The sequence below is a fragment of the Papio anubis genome, chromosome 6 (genome assembly GCF_008728515.1).
Source record: "Papio anubis isolate 15944 chromosome 6, Panubis1.0, whole genome shotgun sequence".
Classification (NCBI taxonomy): Eukaryota; Metazoa; Chordata; class Mammalia; order Primates; family Cercopithecidae; genus Papio; species Papio anubis.
Genome location: NC_044981.1, coordinates 108,155,350 through 108,171,158, shown reverse-complemented (window position 1 = coordinate 108,171,158; position 15,809 = coordinate 108,155,350). Strand labels below are relative to the sequence as shown.

The window sequence follows — 15,809 nt, the reverse complement described above, 5'->3', positions numbered from 1 at the left end:
CAGCTCACTGCAACCTCCGCCTCCCAGGTTCAAGCGATTCTCCTGCCTCAACCTCCTGAGTAGCTGGGATTACAGGCATGCGCCACCACACCCAGCTAATTTTTCTATTTTTAGTAGAGACAGGGTTTTGCCATGTTGGCCAGGCTGGTCTCAAAATCCTGACCTCAAGTGATACACCCGCCTCAACCTCCCAAAGTGCTGGGATTACAGGCGTGAGCCACTGCGCCTGGCCCACCCAATTTCTCATAACCCGTAAATCTTACTCACCTGAGGCATCACATTATAAAGGAAACCTCCCCCGCACCCCCAAAATTGGACTGATGAGCTTTTAAGTGTTTATGTTCTCGTGCCTTCCAGTGAAGCCCTCTGAGAACTTACCAATGTACATTTAGGTATTTACGGATAAGTCATGGCCCCTCTTCTAAAGCTTAAAGAAGATGACAAGAAACATTTCCTTCATCCCTGTATTCCCTGCACCTAACACAATCCCAAGTGCCATGTGGACATTCAACTAATGCATGTGATTGAACCACCCTTTTTGACTATACCCAGGAAAGCATGTGTGAAGCTAAAACTTCACAACCACTGCCAGCAAGTAGATTTTCACTACTCTCCGGTCATCACACTCTCACATCCCTTTTCTGGCAGTCTCCCAAATAACTATTTCAAAACCTCTTCTCATCTCAAACCCCCTCTCTCATCCTCACTCACAGCTGATGGCCTTGCTGTCTCTTTTTTGAGGAAACGGAAGCCATCAGAAGAGCACTTCTCCCAAGTTCCTATTGCCCATGAACTACATGGATACAAATATATGCTGCCTTCCGCCCTGCTCACAAAGACGGAGCATCTGTGCTCCTAGCAAAGCCCAGTCCGTCCACTTGGGTACAATGGCCCCAACTCTCCTACTCGAGAAATTCATCCCAGCAATTATCTTCTCTCCTGTGACTCACCAACTTCCCAGATCCCCTCCAGCAGTTTCACTGGTATACATGTTCACTGTTATTTCTTCCATCTTAAAATTCCTCTCTGCCCCCAAATCCCTGTCCAGCTAATGCTCCACTTTCTCCCTGTCTCCAATGGCCCATTCTTCATAGATTCAGTCCCACCAGGCTTTGGCCCCCACCGTTCACCAAAACTGCTCTTGTGAAGACCATCAGTGACCTCCATGTTGTTAAATCCATAATCCATTAAATCAATGTTAAACCAATGATCCAACTTCAACTTATTTATCAGCAGCACCTAAACCTATTGACTACTCCTCCTTCTTGAACACTTTTGTCATTGTGCTCCTGTGACACATTCTCCTGATTTTTCTTGTCCCACAATTGCTACTTACTCTCACCTTGGTTTTTGGTTCCTCCTCATCATGCCACCTCTTCTCACTGGAGTGTTCTAGAGCACCAGCTTGTATGCTCTTCTCTGCTCTATCTATGTTCATGCTCTTGGTAATCACATGTAATCTCTCCCACTCTCCTATGTGCTGAGGGTCCCAAATTTATATCTCTCCTTACTTCTCCCCTGGACTCCACCATCATTTGTCTAAACTTCCTCTTCAGCAGTTCCACATCAACCCCTAAAAGGCATCTCAAAAATAACATATCTAAAGCTAAGTTCCTCTTATTCTCTTCATCCCCACCCAACCCACTAACTTCCAATACACATCAAACCCTATTCCTAATGTAGTCTTCCACAAAGCACTTAATGGTAACTCTGTCTTTCCAGCTGCTCAGGGCAAACACTGGAGTCATTTTTGACTCCTTCTATCACACCCAATCCACCAGCAAAGCCTGATGATTCTACCTTCAAACATGACACAAAGCATGCCATCCCTCTGTTCAGAACCTTCCAGAGGGTCACTGTCTTACTCCAAGTAGAAGCTGGTGTTTGCAATGGCAATGAGGTCCTCAGTGGCTCGAATCCCCGTGTCCCTGGCACACTGCTACTCTCCCCATGCTCCATCCCCACTACATCACAGCTACCCTGACCTCCCTGCTCTTCCTTAAATGCCCTAGGCACACTCCTGCCCCAAGGTGTTTGCATTTTTGGCCTCAGAAAACCTCAAGCCTCATTCCTTTTCCTTTTTCAGATTTTATACCAATTATGTCTTTCAAGGAGGCCTTTCACGTCTTTCCTATTTAAATATCAATTCCTCAATATTTTATATCCCCTCTCTTTTCTATTCTTTATCAAATCTATCATCACTTATTATATTATAAAACTTAATAGTCAATTATGCTTGTTTATTCTCCTAGTAAAACATAAGCTTCCTGAAGGCAGGCCTTTTGTCTCATATGCCCACTGCTATATAGCCCCAAGTGCCTGAAAGAATGACTGACACATGTAGACATCCGCCGAATACTTGTTGAAAAAATGAATATATAAAATAAGAAATAAATGAATAAATGAATTACCCATTTGCTTTTTATTCTCTTTTGCATTCTGGACCCTATTTGGAGTCTGAGGAAATCCTTTCCATTAAACAAATAAAGTAGATATAGATAGATTTATAGATCAATAGCTGGATAGATAGATAGATAGATAGGCCGATAGATAGATAGATAGATAGATAGATAGATAGAGACAGACAGAAGATAGACATATAGATGGATAAAGATATGAAACCTTCCTTCCAAAATGGAGAAAAAATGGTGCAGTAGGAAAGCAGAGGGATTGTTTATAGAAAGTTAGACAGGGCCAAAAGAGCATATTTCTTCTCTCTGAGTTTTCAATATCTACGCTTCCAAAACAACTTTTCCAAAAAAAAAAAAAAGCTTTCTTCCTCTGCTATCACCATAGTGCTATTAATGTAAAGTTATTTAAAGAGTTTTATTTTGTTCTAAAGAAATTTAGACATCTGCTTCAGAGGAAGATCCTAATTTTTTATATTAAAAAACTAAATAAGATCTTTGAAGGTTAATAAAAATCAGGGAAATTGACTTTGAAAAAGCAAACATGAATTAACCCTTCTTTTACATCTAATAAAATTTTTAGAAAAGGGTCTCTTCAATTTTGGGCATTAAGCTGACACTTCTCATGTGGCTTTTGGCTCTCAGCAGTTCACATTTTTTACCATTTGGCTCAAATCTGTGTTAGTTCTTTCACGGATGAAAGAAAAAAAAATGTAGACAATAATACAGAAGAAGGAAATTAATGACAACAACAGAACCTTCCACGCTCCTTCCTACACCGGGCACCCTGGGGCTGGGCCTCGTCCAGCAGCCCAGCTTCTCCTGGATGGCGCAGGAGGCTTTGGGAGGGCTTTGAACTGCTTTCACAACATCCGCTCTGCTTTCTGGCAGGCAAGCAAGGTTTGGCAGGGACTCCAAAAATAGCATGAAAGAGAGAATGCTGTACTTTCAGTTTTTACTCCAAATAGTCAGTGCGTGGCTTGACTCAAGACCTAAGCTTTGGAAATGTGTTCTACCAGAGCAGCTATGGGAAGAGGAGGTTCACCGCTCTTGTGACATAGGTCAGAGTCACTCAGAGAGAGTTTCCGTTGGACCCATTAATCATTCCATTAATAATTTATTTTAAAATAAAAAGAGGCTTAGCCAAAAGTCAGTGAACTGTGAGCTGTTAGAAATTCCTAAATATCTGTATTTCGTGTACAACATAATACGATCAACTTTTGCTCAAGGTCAACTTGGAAGTTTGCTCAACTTCCTAGAAGAATTTCCCTGAAGTGCGTTCATTCCAGCACTATCCCAGTGCAGGGATTTTTCTGATTTACGGAATGCGCCTATGGCAAATATAAACATGATTGTTAAAACAGTTTCCTTGTTTCTGCATGAAATCTGTTGTCTTTGCTTGTCCACACTCCTACTTTGAAGCTTTTAAAAAATAACCATTTCCTCTGTGTGTGATATATTCTCTGTGCAATATATAATACTCAGAGAGAAGTGCACAAATAGAAAAAATGTGCTTAAAGAATTATCACAAAATAAACACTTCCATACAACTACTATCGAGGTCACAGAAGGACCCGCAGCCAGCACTCAGAAGCTCCATTCACATCCCCTCTCAGTCCCATCCTCTCCTCTTCCTCAAAGGCAACCACTCTCTTGACTGCTTTGAATTTTAAAAACAATTAGAAATAATTATTATACCCTTCCAATATGAACATGCACACATGTACCAAGTTCTCTCTCTCTCCTTTGAATAGGTTGATGTGCTTTGCTTTTGTTTGGCTTCTTCAGCAAGACCAATTTCCACATCAGCATATCCTCTTACTTCCTGAGGTTAATAGGACTGCATGACATGGGTCGTGTTGTATTTCATCAGCCCCCAGCACTACACTTTGGGGAAGCCTAAGGGATCTATGGAAAGAGCTGCTTCCCACAAATGTCCAGAGAGAGCAGTTCCCCAGCTGGGTGGGGCAGGCAGCCCTGAGCGGGCCCCTAATCTTCTCTGCTTCCTGGTATTCAAGGCCTTGTGTAATCTCCTCCCTGAAGATGAGATGACCTAATGACTTGCTTCTACTGAATAGAATGCTGCAAAAGTAATGTGATGTCATTACTGCCACTAGGTTATAACCCATCTCACTCACTTACTCTCACTGTGTTGCTTGCTCTGAAAGAAGCCAGTTTCCAAGTTGTGACTTGCCCTATGGAGAAGCCCACATGGCAAGGAACTGAGGGTAGCCTCTGGCCAACAGCCAGAAAGCAACTGAGACCCTCAGTCCAACAACCTGAAAGGAGCTGAATCCTGCCAATGACTACGTGCAAGGGTTTAGAAACTGATCCCTCTCCATGGAGGAATGAATGCAGCCCCACCTGACACCCTGATCACAGCCTTGTGAGAGACCTGGGGGCAGAGGCGTTTCACCAAGCCACACCCAGATTCCTGGCCACAGACACTTTGAAATAATAAATGCTGATTGTTGGAAGTTGCTAAGCTTTGGGCTAATTTGTTACCTAGCACTAGATAACTGATACACTGACAGAAAAGCAAAAGCTGCTGAATTCACCAGTGACATGGTCATACTGCATGGAGAGCACAAGGTCACAGAGACCCATAGTGAATGGTAACACTAACTCTTTTCACAAACTTGGCCCCACAGTGGCCAGGTGAGGGCATGGTGCCTGTAAAGATCTAAAATCCTGAGTCTGCTGCCCTGTGGAAGGCCTGAGGCCACAGCCTTTTTCCTTCTACTAATGACTCAAACTGCACATGCTCTCCTTGGCCTCTACTTCCTGCTTCTCCCAACATGGACGACAGCTTATTATCCGTTGACAGACGTTCCACTTCCTTGAATGTCCTTCTCTTGTTATTCATTTCTTCCTGACTCATGGACTTCGTGACAGTGTTTCTAATGCCCCCAGTAAGTCACTTTCCCCCTCAGGCCACCAAAGCACCCTGAGCACATCTCAATCGTAGTATTTTTGCACTTCATTTCAATCATGTATTTGTTTTCCTCTGTTTCTACACCCAGTAGAGTCCATTCAGTGGTCCCAGTCACCTAGAATAGTGGCTGGTACATAGTAAGAGTCAGGAAACACTTGCTCAGTGAAAACTTTACTCACTCATATCAGCTATCACAGACAAAGAAGACAGTAAAATCTCAATACACGATGACATATTACATTGAATAATCAAACATATTCATCAGCTTTGTACATACTGTGAAATGGCGGCCAGTGATATCTTTTATTATCAATAAAAATGTTAATATTAAATAAGAGTGAATTTCTCTGCATTTGTATTCTCTTCGTATAATTAAAATTCATTTTTCTTTTTCCATTCCAGCCTCATTTTTGCAGCCTTTTAGGGTGTTCAGATGTTCTACTGACTAACTGGGACGCCTGACTAAGAGCCACTCAGCCTGCCTTTGTAGCCTTGTCCTTTCAATTGCTGACTTTTCTTCCTGGAAAATGACTCAAGTTCTTAATGCCAAAGGCCATAGACAAAACAAAATTCACTTACAGATTTTATCAAAGCTTTTCAGATAAATCGTCTGCTAAATCAGGACTATTCGACAAAGTATCCTAGCCTCCACCTGTTCATGCTATAATCTAAATGTGAAAGCAGGACACTTTTGTTATGAAGAACCATTTCAGCTCAGAGAGGCCCTGAAAATAGCTTCAGTACTTCCTGTACACTGTCCCTTATTCCCATTGTGAAAACATCTGCTGGTCTATTACCACAGAGTGTGTACTTCCCACTGTCGGGCTCTCACGGTGCTCCTTGGCTGCAATGCCCACAGCTGACAATCACTACATCTTTGATGCAGCTGAAGTCGACATTTTCTTCTGGATGTAGTCCTGAAGAATGGCACCTTGCATGAATCAGATGAAAACTCAAGATCTTATTTATACGACTGTTTAGTCTCACCAGTTGATGGTCTCTGTCTCTCATCAACATTTATTGAACCAGGTACTGTGCTAAGTATAAGGGTTACCAAAAAAATTATGCATGGTCCTTGTTGTCTAGAAGTTTAAAATTTGAAATTTTATACCAGAGTGAATGCAAAAATCAAGGCCTATTGTGAAAAACTGCCTTGGGCGCTACCGTGTGAATGTCCTAGTGTTTTAAGAATGTCAAGGTCATCTTACCCTATAAAGATTATATTTACTTTTACGGCCCTTCCTTGCACCCACACAAACACGCTGTGATTAGCAAGAATCTCTTTGCAGAACTAGCCATTCCTTGCCCCACATCCATAGAGTTCATCCACAATTTGAAATTTTGTTACCTTTAATGTGCTATTCAATGTTCGGATTTTGTGGAGTTTCTCGTTTATAGATGGATTTTTACACCGCTTAACAAAGGATTTTCTCAACTCCTTTTTAGTCGAAGGCCGCCGGTCCCCAAGAGGAGATAGACTAGCTTGCTCTAACGATTTGTACAGCTTCTCCATTTCGTCATCTTCGGACACTTTTATCTCTTCTATTTGAAAAAAAGAAAGAAAGAAAGAAAGCAATAACAATTAACCCAGTAAAAAAAAATCAGAGAGAGAACATTCAATACTGTGGTCCTAAGGCATGGCCCTGCTGGCACCCTCATCTCCGACTTCTCTCCAGAACTGAAAGACAATAAATGTTTGCTGTCTAAGCCACCCAGTTTGTGATACTTTATTATTGCAGAGTCATGTTCCCTGTGAAGGCACCAGGGAAGGAGTTATTCCAAGCCTCTCTCCTGTCTTCAAATGGTTCAGATCACCTGAACTCAGGAGTTTGAGACCACCCTTGGCAACACGGTAAAACCCGTGTCTACTAAAATACAAAAAAAATAGCTGGGCGTGGTGGTGTGTGCCTGTCGTCCCAGCTACTTGGGAGACTGAGACATGAGAATCACTTGAGCCCAGGAGGTGGAGGTTGCAGTGAGCCGAGATCACACCACTGCACTCTAGCTTGGGCTACAGAGTGAGACTCTGTCACAAAATAAATAAATAAATAAAAATCAAAAAAGTGGAAAAAAAAAAAATATATATATATATATAAAATCTAAACCAGGTACTGGTGAAACTCAGTGGGGTAGTGATTCATCCTGAGGCAAAATTCATCTCCATCTTTAAACCCATGCAAGTAGAAAAATATCTGCTTCTAAAATACAGAGCGTGGGACAAATAAGCCCTAGTAAACGATACCCATGCTAAAGTTTGAGAACTACTGCCCTAGATGATTGCTTAATGTCCTTCCCAGAACTACCCTTGGAGAGAAGAAACCTGTCTGTGGTCTGTGGTTTTGAGTAGAAAGTGATCATTCCTCATCTTGCCACACAGACTCCGTCTCGCTTCCTAACCACACTTTGCCAGCCTCGGCCCACATGACTGCAGTGAAGCCACTCCACCATAGGAACTACTGGGAACCATGTGGACTAGATGAGGCCAATGGCAGCTCCACCATTCTCATTCTGGCCACAGTCACTGATTCAGAGATAAACATGTGTCTCTGGTCAGGCCATCTGGGGCCAAGGAGACTCAGTTCCAAGACTTCGGAGTTATCAGATAAGTAATGTCTCTTTTTTCTTAAGCTGAATGTTGTGATAGTGTGAGCTGGAAGCTTCTAGGAAGCATCCCAAGAATAATGACATGGGAGCCAAAATTCTGACACACAGATTGGATGATACCATTGGAGCCCTCTCAGCCTATGGGAGTTAATATGTTACCCATGTTAAGCTACCCCGGGTTTGCTTTTCAATCATATGCACCTGGATGGGCCTCAAATGATACAGAGGTTATTCAAAGAAAGTCTTCATCTTTTGATGTTGCTGTAATTTCTCACTAAAAATGTTAGTCTGTTATTCCTTTATTCCCGGAAAATAAGCTTGGGAAAGAAATACAATGAGATTTCTTTTTCCACCACATATTCCTTAATGTTTGTATGTTTCACTTCCTGTCCAAAGAACCAGCCTGAAAGAGGACTCTATAGAAAGTATGGCATTAGAGGAAATGGAAAAACAGCCTCTCCACTGGGTAGAGAAAAGCATATAATGGTAACCTAGGAGCATCAAAACCAAGCAAACTTCACGTACCTTAGAGTTTACTCCTCTATGATTAGAAATCTTTACACAAGAATTAGTTGCCCCCCATCCATCCCAGAAAGTCACCAATACTCTTTCATAAAACAGAAAGCAAACTTTCTGTTTAACTTCATAGCTGAGTTAAAGTGTTCGTCAGCACAGTCTCTTTATTCTCAACCAAATCGTCTCACAAAAGGGAAGAAAATACTCAAAACTACATCGGAAGACAACAAGATTTTTGGCTCAGGCCATGTGCACACATCAAAAGTGGGCTTTTGTCAATAAGCACATGAAAAGATGTTCAATATCATCAGTCATGAGGGAAATGCAAACCAAAACCACCATGAGATGTCCCTTCAACCCCAGGGTGGCTACAATTAAAAAGACAAACAGTAAGTGTGGGTGAGGATGTGGGTAAATTGGAATCCTCATATATTGCTAGTGGGAATGTAAAACAGAGCTGCTACTTTTATTTTATTTTATTTTATTTTATTGTTTAGTTTTTAAAGACAGGGTCTTGGTGTGTCACCTGGGCTGGAGAGCAGTGGCATAAGCATAGCTCATTGCAGGCTTGAACCCTTGGACTCACTAGATTCTCCTGCCTCAGCCTCCCAAATAGCTGGGACTACAGGTGCATGCCACCATGCTCAGCTAATTGAGTTACCACTTTAGAAAATAGTTTGTCCATTTCTCAAAGTGCTAAACATGGAGTTTAGCATGTGCCCCAGCAATTCCACTCCAACATAAATACCCAAGAGAATTGAAAACATATATTCACACAAAAATTGTACATTGTTCACAACAGCATTATTCATAACAGACTAAACGTGAGAAGAGCTTAAATGTTCATCAGCTAATGAAAGGATAAATAAAATGTGGCATCTGCACGTGACAGAATAGTATTCAATAATTAAAATAAATAAAGTACTCAATTGTCCACAATACTTCAACATGGGTGAACCCTGAAAACATTTTGCTAAGTAAAAGAAGCCAGTCACAAACAACCACATATTGTGTGATTCCATTTATATGAAATGTCCAGATTAGATGAACCCACAGAGACAGAAACTAGAACAATAATTGCCTGGGGTCTGGGAGGGGACAAGCAGGAATGGGGAATGGTAGTTAATGTGCAGGAATTTCTTTTCGTGAGGCTGAAATGTTCCAAAATTAGATTGTGATGACAGTTGCACAACTCCAAATATACTAAAAACCAATGACCTGTACACTTTCACGTGTGAATGTTATGATATGTGAGATATATCTCAATAAAGCTATAAAAAAGTAGTCATTTATGAGATTGTCATGAGAGCTGATGCTACATAGCAGAAATACTAAGCGTGGCCACAGTTCTGGGGTCAAACTGGAGACACTGGAAAGTCTTAAGGAAGTTAAGTGAAAAGAAATCTGACTCCTAAAGGGGGGCATTAGGATTGAGGACTTGGAGTTTTCAGTTTTAAGACACATAGTTATTTTACATGTCCTTTAAAAAAAAAATACAGCTAACAAGGTAGAATTCTACTTAGATTAAAGCAAAAACACATAGCTTTCAATACCACAGTATTTTTGAGTTAAGGAATATATGTTGGCTGGGCATGGTGGCTCACACCTGTAATCCTAGCACTTTGGGAGGCCAAGGTGGGTGGATCACTTGAGGTCAGGAGTTCGAGACCAGCCTGGCCAACATGGCAAAACCCTGTCTCTACTTAAAAAGAAAAAATTAGCTGGGCATGGTGATAGATGCCTGTAATCCCAGCTACTCCGGAGGCTGAGGCAGGAGACTTGCTTGAACCCCAGAAGTGAGGTTGCAGTGAGCCGAGATTGCACCACTGCACTCCAGCCTTGGGTGACAGAGTGAAACTCTGTCTTGAAAAAAACCAAAACAAAACAAAACAAAAAAAACATCAACAAGCAAACCGAACAAGAGTATGACAAAGATAAATAGAACGGTTTCTTTACATTTCTCTGTGTTCACCAAGTAGCTACATTGTGCTACTAAAGACTGTGATAGAAAACAACTTACCAATTGAGCCACTAAAAGAAAAAAAAAATAGTTTTGACTAAAACAATTCGTTTGTAATTATGTCACAGTAACAATGATTATCATTGCTTCCAAGATGGCTAAATAGGAACCGCTCCGGTCTACAGCTCCCAGTGAAATCAATGCAGAAGACAGGTGATTTCTGCATTTCCAACTGAGGTACCTGGTTCGCCTCATTGGGACTGGTTGGACAGTGGATGCAGCCCATGGAAAGCGAGCTGAAGCAGGGTGGGGCGTCGCCTCACCCGGGAAGTGCAAGGGGTTGGGGGATTTCCCTTTCCTAGCCAAGGGAAGCCATGAGTAACTGTACCTGGAGAAACGGTACACTTCTACCCAAATACTGCGCTTTTCCCCTGGTCTTCACAACCAGCAGACCAGGAGATTCCCTCCCATGCCTGGCTCAGCGGGTCCCACACCCATGGAGCCTTGCTCACTGCTAGCACAGCAATCTGATATCATCCTGGGATGCTGGAGCTTGGCAGGGGTAGGGGCGTTCACCATTGCTGAGGCTTGAGTAGGCGGTTCTATGCTCACACTGTAAACAAAGCAGCAGGGAAGCTTGAACTGGGTGGAGCCCACTGCAACTCAGCAAGGCCTACTGCCTCTCTAGATTCCACCTCTGGGGGCAGGCCAAATCTGAACAAAAGGCAGCAGACAACTTCTGCAGACTTAAATGTCCTTGCCTGACAGCTCTGAAGAGAGCAGTGGTTCCCCCAGCACGGCATTTGAGCTCTGATAACGGACAGACCACCTCCTCAAGTAGGTCCCTGACCCCCATGTAGCCTGACTGGAGCCTCGCCTCCCAGAAGGGGCTGACAGACACCTCATACAAGTGGGTGCCCCTCGGGGACGAAGCTTCCAGAGGAAGGATCAGGCAGCAATACTTGCTGTTTTGCAGCCTCCGCTGGTGATACCCAGGCAAACAGGGTCTGGAGTGCACCCAAGGGCAAACTCCAACAGACCTGCAGCTAAGGGACCTATCTGTTACAAGGAAAACTAACAAACAGAAAAGAATAACATCAACATCATCAGAAAGGACAACCACACCAAAACCCCATCCATATGTCACGAACATCAAAGACCAAAGGTAGATGAAACCACAAAGATGGGGAGAAACCAGAGTGGAAAGGCTGAAAATTCCAAAAACCAGAGCGCCTCTTCTCCTCCAAAGGAACACAACTCCTCACCAGCAAGGGAACAAAACTGGGTGGAGAATGAGTTTGACGAGTTGACAGAAGTAGGCTTCAGAAAGTCGATAATAACAAACTTCTCTGAGCTAAAGGAGCATGTTATAACCCATCACAAGGAAGCTAAAATACTTGGAAAAAGATTAGATGAATGGCTAACTAGAATAATCAGTGTAGAGAAGAGTTCAATGACCTGATGGTGCTGAAAACCACAGAACAAGAACTTGGTGAAGCATACACAAGCTTCAACAGCCGATTCGATCAAGTGGAAGAAAGGATATCAGTGATTGAAGATCAAATTAATGAAATAAAGCGAGAAGACAAAATTAGAGAAAAAAGAATGGAAAGAAACGAACGAAGCCTCCAAGAAATATGGGACTATGTGAAAAGACCAAATCTACGTTTGACTGGTGTACCTGAAAGTGACGGGGAGAACGGAACCAAATTGGAAAACACTCTTCAGGATATTATCCAGGAGAACTTCCCCAACCTAGCAAGGCAGGTCAACATTCAAATTCAGGAAATACAGAGAACACCACAAAGATACTTCTTGAGAAGAGCAACCCTGAGACACATAACTGTGAGAGTCATCAAGGTTGAAATTAAGGAAAAAATGTTAAGGGCAGCCAGAGAGAAAGGTTGGGTTACCCACAAAGGGAAGCCCATCAGACAAACAGTGGATCTCTCTTGGCAGAAACCCTACAAGCCAGAAGAGAGTGGGGGCCAATATTCAACATTCTTAAAGAAAAGAATTTCCAACACAGAATTTCATGTCCAGCCAAACTAAGCTTCATAAGTGAAGGAGAAATAAAATCCTTTACAGACAAGCAAATGCTGAGAGATTTTGTCACCACCAGGCCTGACTTATAACAGCTCCTAAAGGAAGCACTAAACATGGAAAGACACAACCGGTACCAGCCACTGCAAAAACATGCCAAATTGTAAAGACCATCAATGCTAGGAAGAAACTGCATCAATTAACGGGTGAAAAAAACAACTAGCATCATAATGACAGGATCAAATTCACACATAACAATACTAACCTTAAATGTAAATGGGCTAAATGTCCCAATTAAAAGACACAGACTGGAAAATTGGATAAAGAGTCAAGACCCACCAGTGTGCTGTATTCAGAGACCCACCTCACGTGCAAAGACACACATAGGCTCAGAATAAAGGGACGGAGGAAGATCTACCAAGCAAATGCAAAGCAAATAAAGCAGGGGCTGCAATCCTGGTCTCTGATAAAACAGACTTTAAACCAACAAAGATCAAAAGAGACAAAGAAGGCCATTACATATGGTAAAGGGATCAATTCAACAAGAAGAGCTAACTATCCTAAATATATATGCACCCAAGACAGGAGCACCCAGATTCATAAAGCAAGTCCTCAGAGACCTACAAAGAGACTTAGACTCTCACACAATAATAATGGGAGACTTTACCACCCTGCAGTCAATGTTAGACAGATCAACAAGACAGAAAATTAACAAGGATATCCAGGACTTGAACTCAGCTCTGGACCAAGTAGACCTAACAGACATCTACATAACTCTCCACCCCAAATCAACAGAACATACATTCTTCTCAGCACCACATCACACTTATTCTAAAGTTGACCAAATAATTGGAAGTAAAACACTCCACAGCAAATGTAAAAAAATAGAAATCATGACAAACTGTCTCTCAGACCCCAGTGCAATCAAATTACAATTCAGGGTTAAGAAACTCACTCAAAACTGCACAACTACACAGAAACTGAACAACCTGCTCCTGAATGACTACTGGGTACATAACGAAATGAAGGCAGAAATAAAGATGTTCTTTGAAACCAATGAGAATGAAGACACAACATACCAGAATCTCTGGGACACATTTGAAGCAGTGTTTATAGGGAAATTTACAGCACTAAATGCCCACAAGAGAAAGCAAGGAAGATCTAAAATTGACACCCTAACATCACAATTAAAAGAACCAGAGAAGTAAGAACAAACAAATTCAAAAGCTAGCAGAAGGCAAGAAATAACTAAGATCAGAGCAGAACCAGAACTGAAGGAGATAGAGACACAAAAAACCCTTCAAAAAATCAGTGAATCCAGGAGCTGTTTTTCTTGAAAAGATCAACAAAATAGATAGAATGGTAGCAGCACTAATAAAGAAGAAAAGAAAGAAGAATCAAATAGACACAATAAAAAATGATAAAGGGGATATCACCACTGATCCCACAGAAATACAAACTACCATCAGAGAATACTATAAACACCTATACACAAATAAACTAGAAAGTCTAGAAGAAGTTGAGAAATTCCTGGACACATACACCCTCCCAAGACTAAACCAGGAAGAAGTTGAATCTCTGAATAAACTAATAATAGCTTCTGAAAATTGAGGTGATAATTAATAGCCTACCAACCAAAAAAAGTCCAAGACCAGACAGATTCACAGCCGAATTCTACCAGAGGTACAAAGAGGAGTTGGTACCATTCCTTCTGAAACTATTCCAATCAACAGAAAAAGAGGGAATCTTCCCAAACTCATTTTATGAGGCCAGCATCATCATGATACCAAAGCCTGGCAGAGACACAACAAAAAAAGAGAATTTTAGGCCAATATCCCCAAAGAACATTGATGTGAAAATCCTCAATAAAATACTGGCAAACCGAATCCAGCAGCACATCAAAAAGCTTATCCACCATGATCAAGTGGGCTTCATCCCTGGGATGCAAGGCTGCTTCAATGTATGCAAATCAATAGACATAATCCATCACATAAACAGAACCAATGACAAAAACTACATGATTATCTCAATAGATGCAGAAAAGTCCTTCGACAAAAATCAACAGCCTGTCATGCTACAAACTCTCAATAAACTAGGTATTGATGGAATGTATCTGAAAATAATAAGAGCTATTTATGACAAACCCACAGCCAATATCCTACTGAATGGGCAAAAATTGGAAGCATTCCCTTAGAAAACTGGCATAAGAAAAGGATGCCCTCTCTCACCACTCCTATTCAACATAGTAATGGAAGTTCTGGCCCGGACAATCAGGCAAGAGAAAGAAATAAAGTGTATTCAATTACGAAAAGAGGAGGTCAAATTGTCTGTTTGCAGATGACATGATTGTATATTTAGAAAACCCCATTATCTCAGCCCAAAGTCTCCTTAAGCTGATAAGCAACTTCAGCAAAGTCTCAGGATACAAAATCAATGTGCAAAAATCACAAGCATGCTTACACACCAATAACAGACAGAGAGCAAAATCATGAGTGAACTCCCATTCACAATTGCTACAAAGAGAATAAATACCTAGGAATCCAACTTACAAGGGACGTGAAGGACCTCTTCAAGGAGAACTACAAACCACTACTCAGTGAAATAAAAGAAGACACAAACAAACAGAAGAACATTCCATAATCATGGATAGGAAGAATCAATATCATGAAAATGGTCATACTGCCCAAGGTAATTTATAGATTCAATGCTATCCCCATCAAGCTACCACTGAGCTTCTTCACAGAATTGGAAAAATCTACTTTAAATTTCATATGGAACCAAAAGGATCCTGCATAACCAAGACAATCCTAAACAAAAAGAACAAAGCTGGAGGCATCACACTACCTGACTTCAAACTATACTACAAGGCCACAATAACCAAAACAGCATGGTACTGGTACCAAAACAGATATATAGACCAATGGAACAGAACAGAGGACTCAGAAATAACACCACACATCCACAACCATCTGATCTTTGAGAAAACCTGACAAAAACAAACAACAGGGAAAGGATTCCCTATTTAATAAATGGTGCTGGGAAAACTGGCTAGCCATATGCACAAAGCTGAAACTGGATTGCTTCCTTATACCTTATACAAAAATTAACGCAAGATGGATTAAAGACTTAAACATAAGACCTAAAATCATAAAAACCCTAGAAGAAAACCTAGGCAATACCATTCAGGACATAGGCATGGGCAAAGACTTCATAACTAAACACCGAAAGCAATGGCAACAAAAACCAAAATTGACAAATGGGATCTAATTAAACTAAAGAGCTTCTGCACAGCAAAAGAAACTACCATCGAAGTGAATGGGCAACCTACAGAATGAGAGAAAAT

The 15,809-nt window shown here is 41.5% G+C and overlaps 1 protein-coding gene across 9 annotated transcripts in view; it reads right to left on the bottom strand.

The window, feature by feature from the left end:
- Positions 1-15,809, bottom strand: part of IPCEF1 (interaction protein for cytohesin exchange factors 1) — a 206,431-nt gene that overhangs the window by 6,776 nt on the left and 183,846 nt on the right. For all 9 annotated transcript variants that reach the window (XM_021937717.2, XM_021937715.2, XM_021937716.2 and 6 more), the window contains one exon: positions 6,692-6,885. In XM_021937717.2, the coding sequence (XP_021793409.2) occupies positions 6,692-6,885 (194 nt within the window). The remainder of the gene's footprint in view (positions 1-6,691; positions 6,886-15,809) is intronic.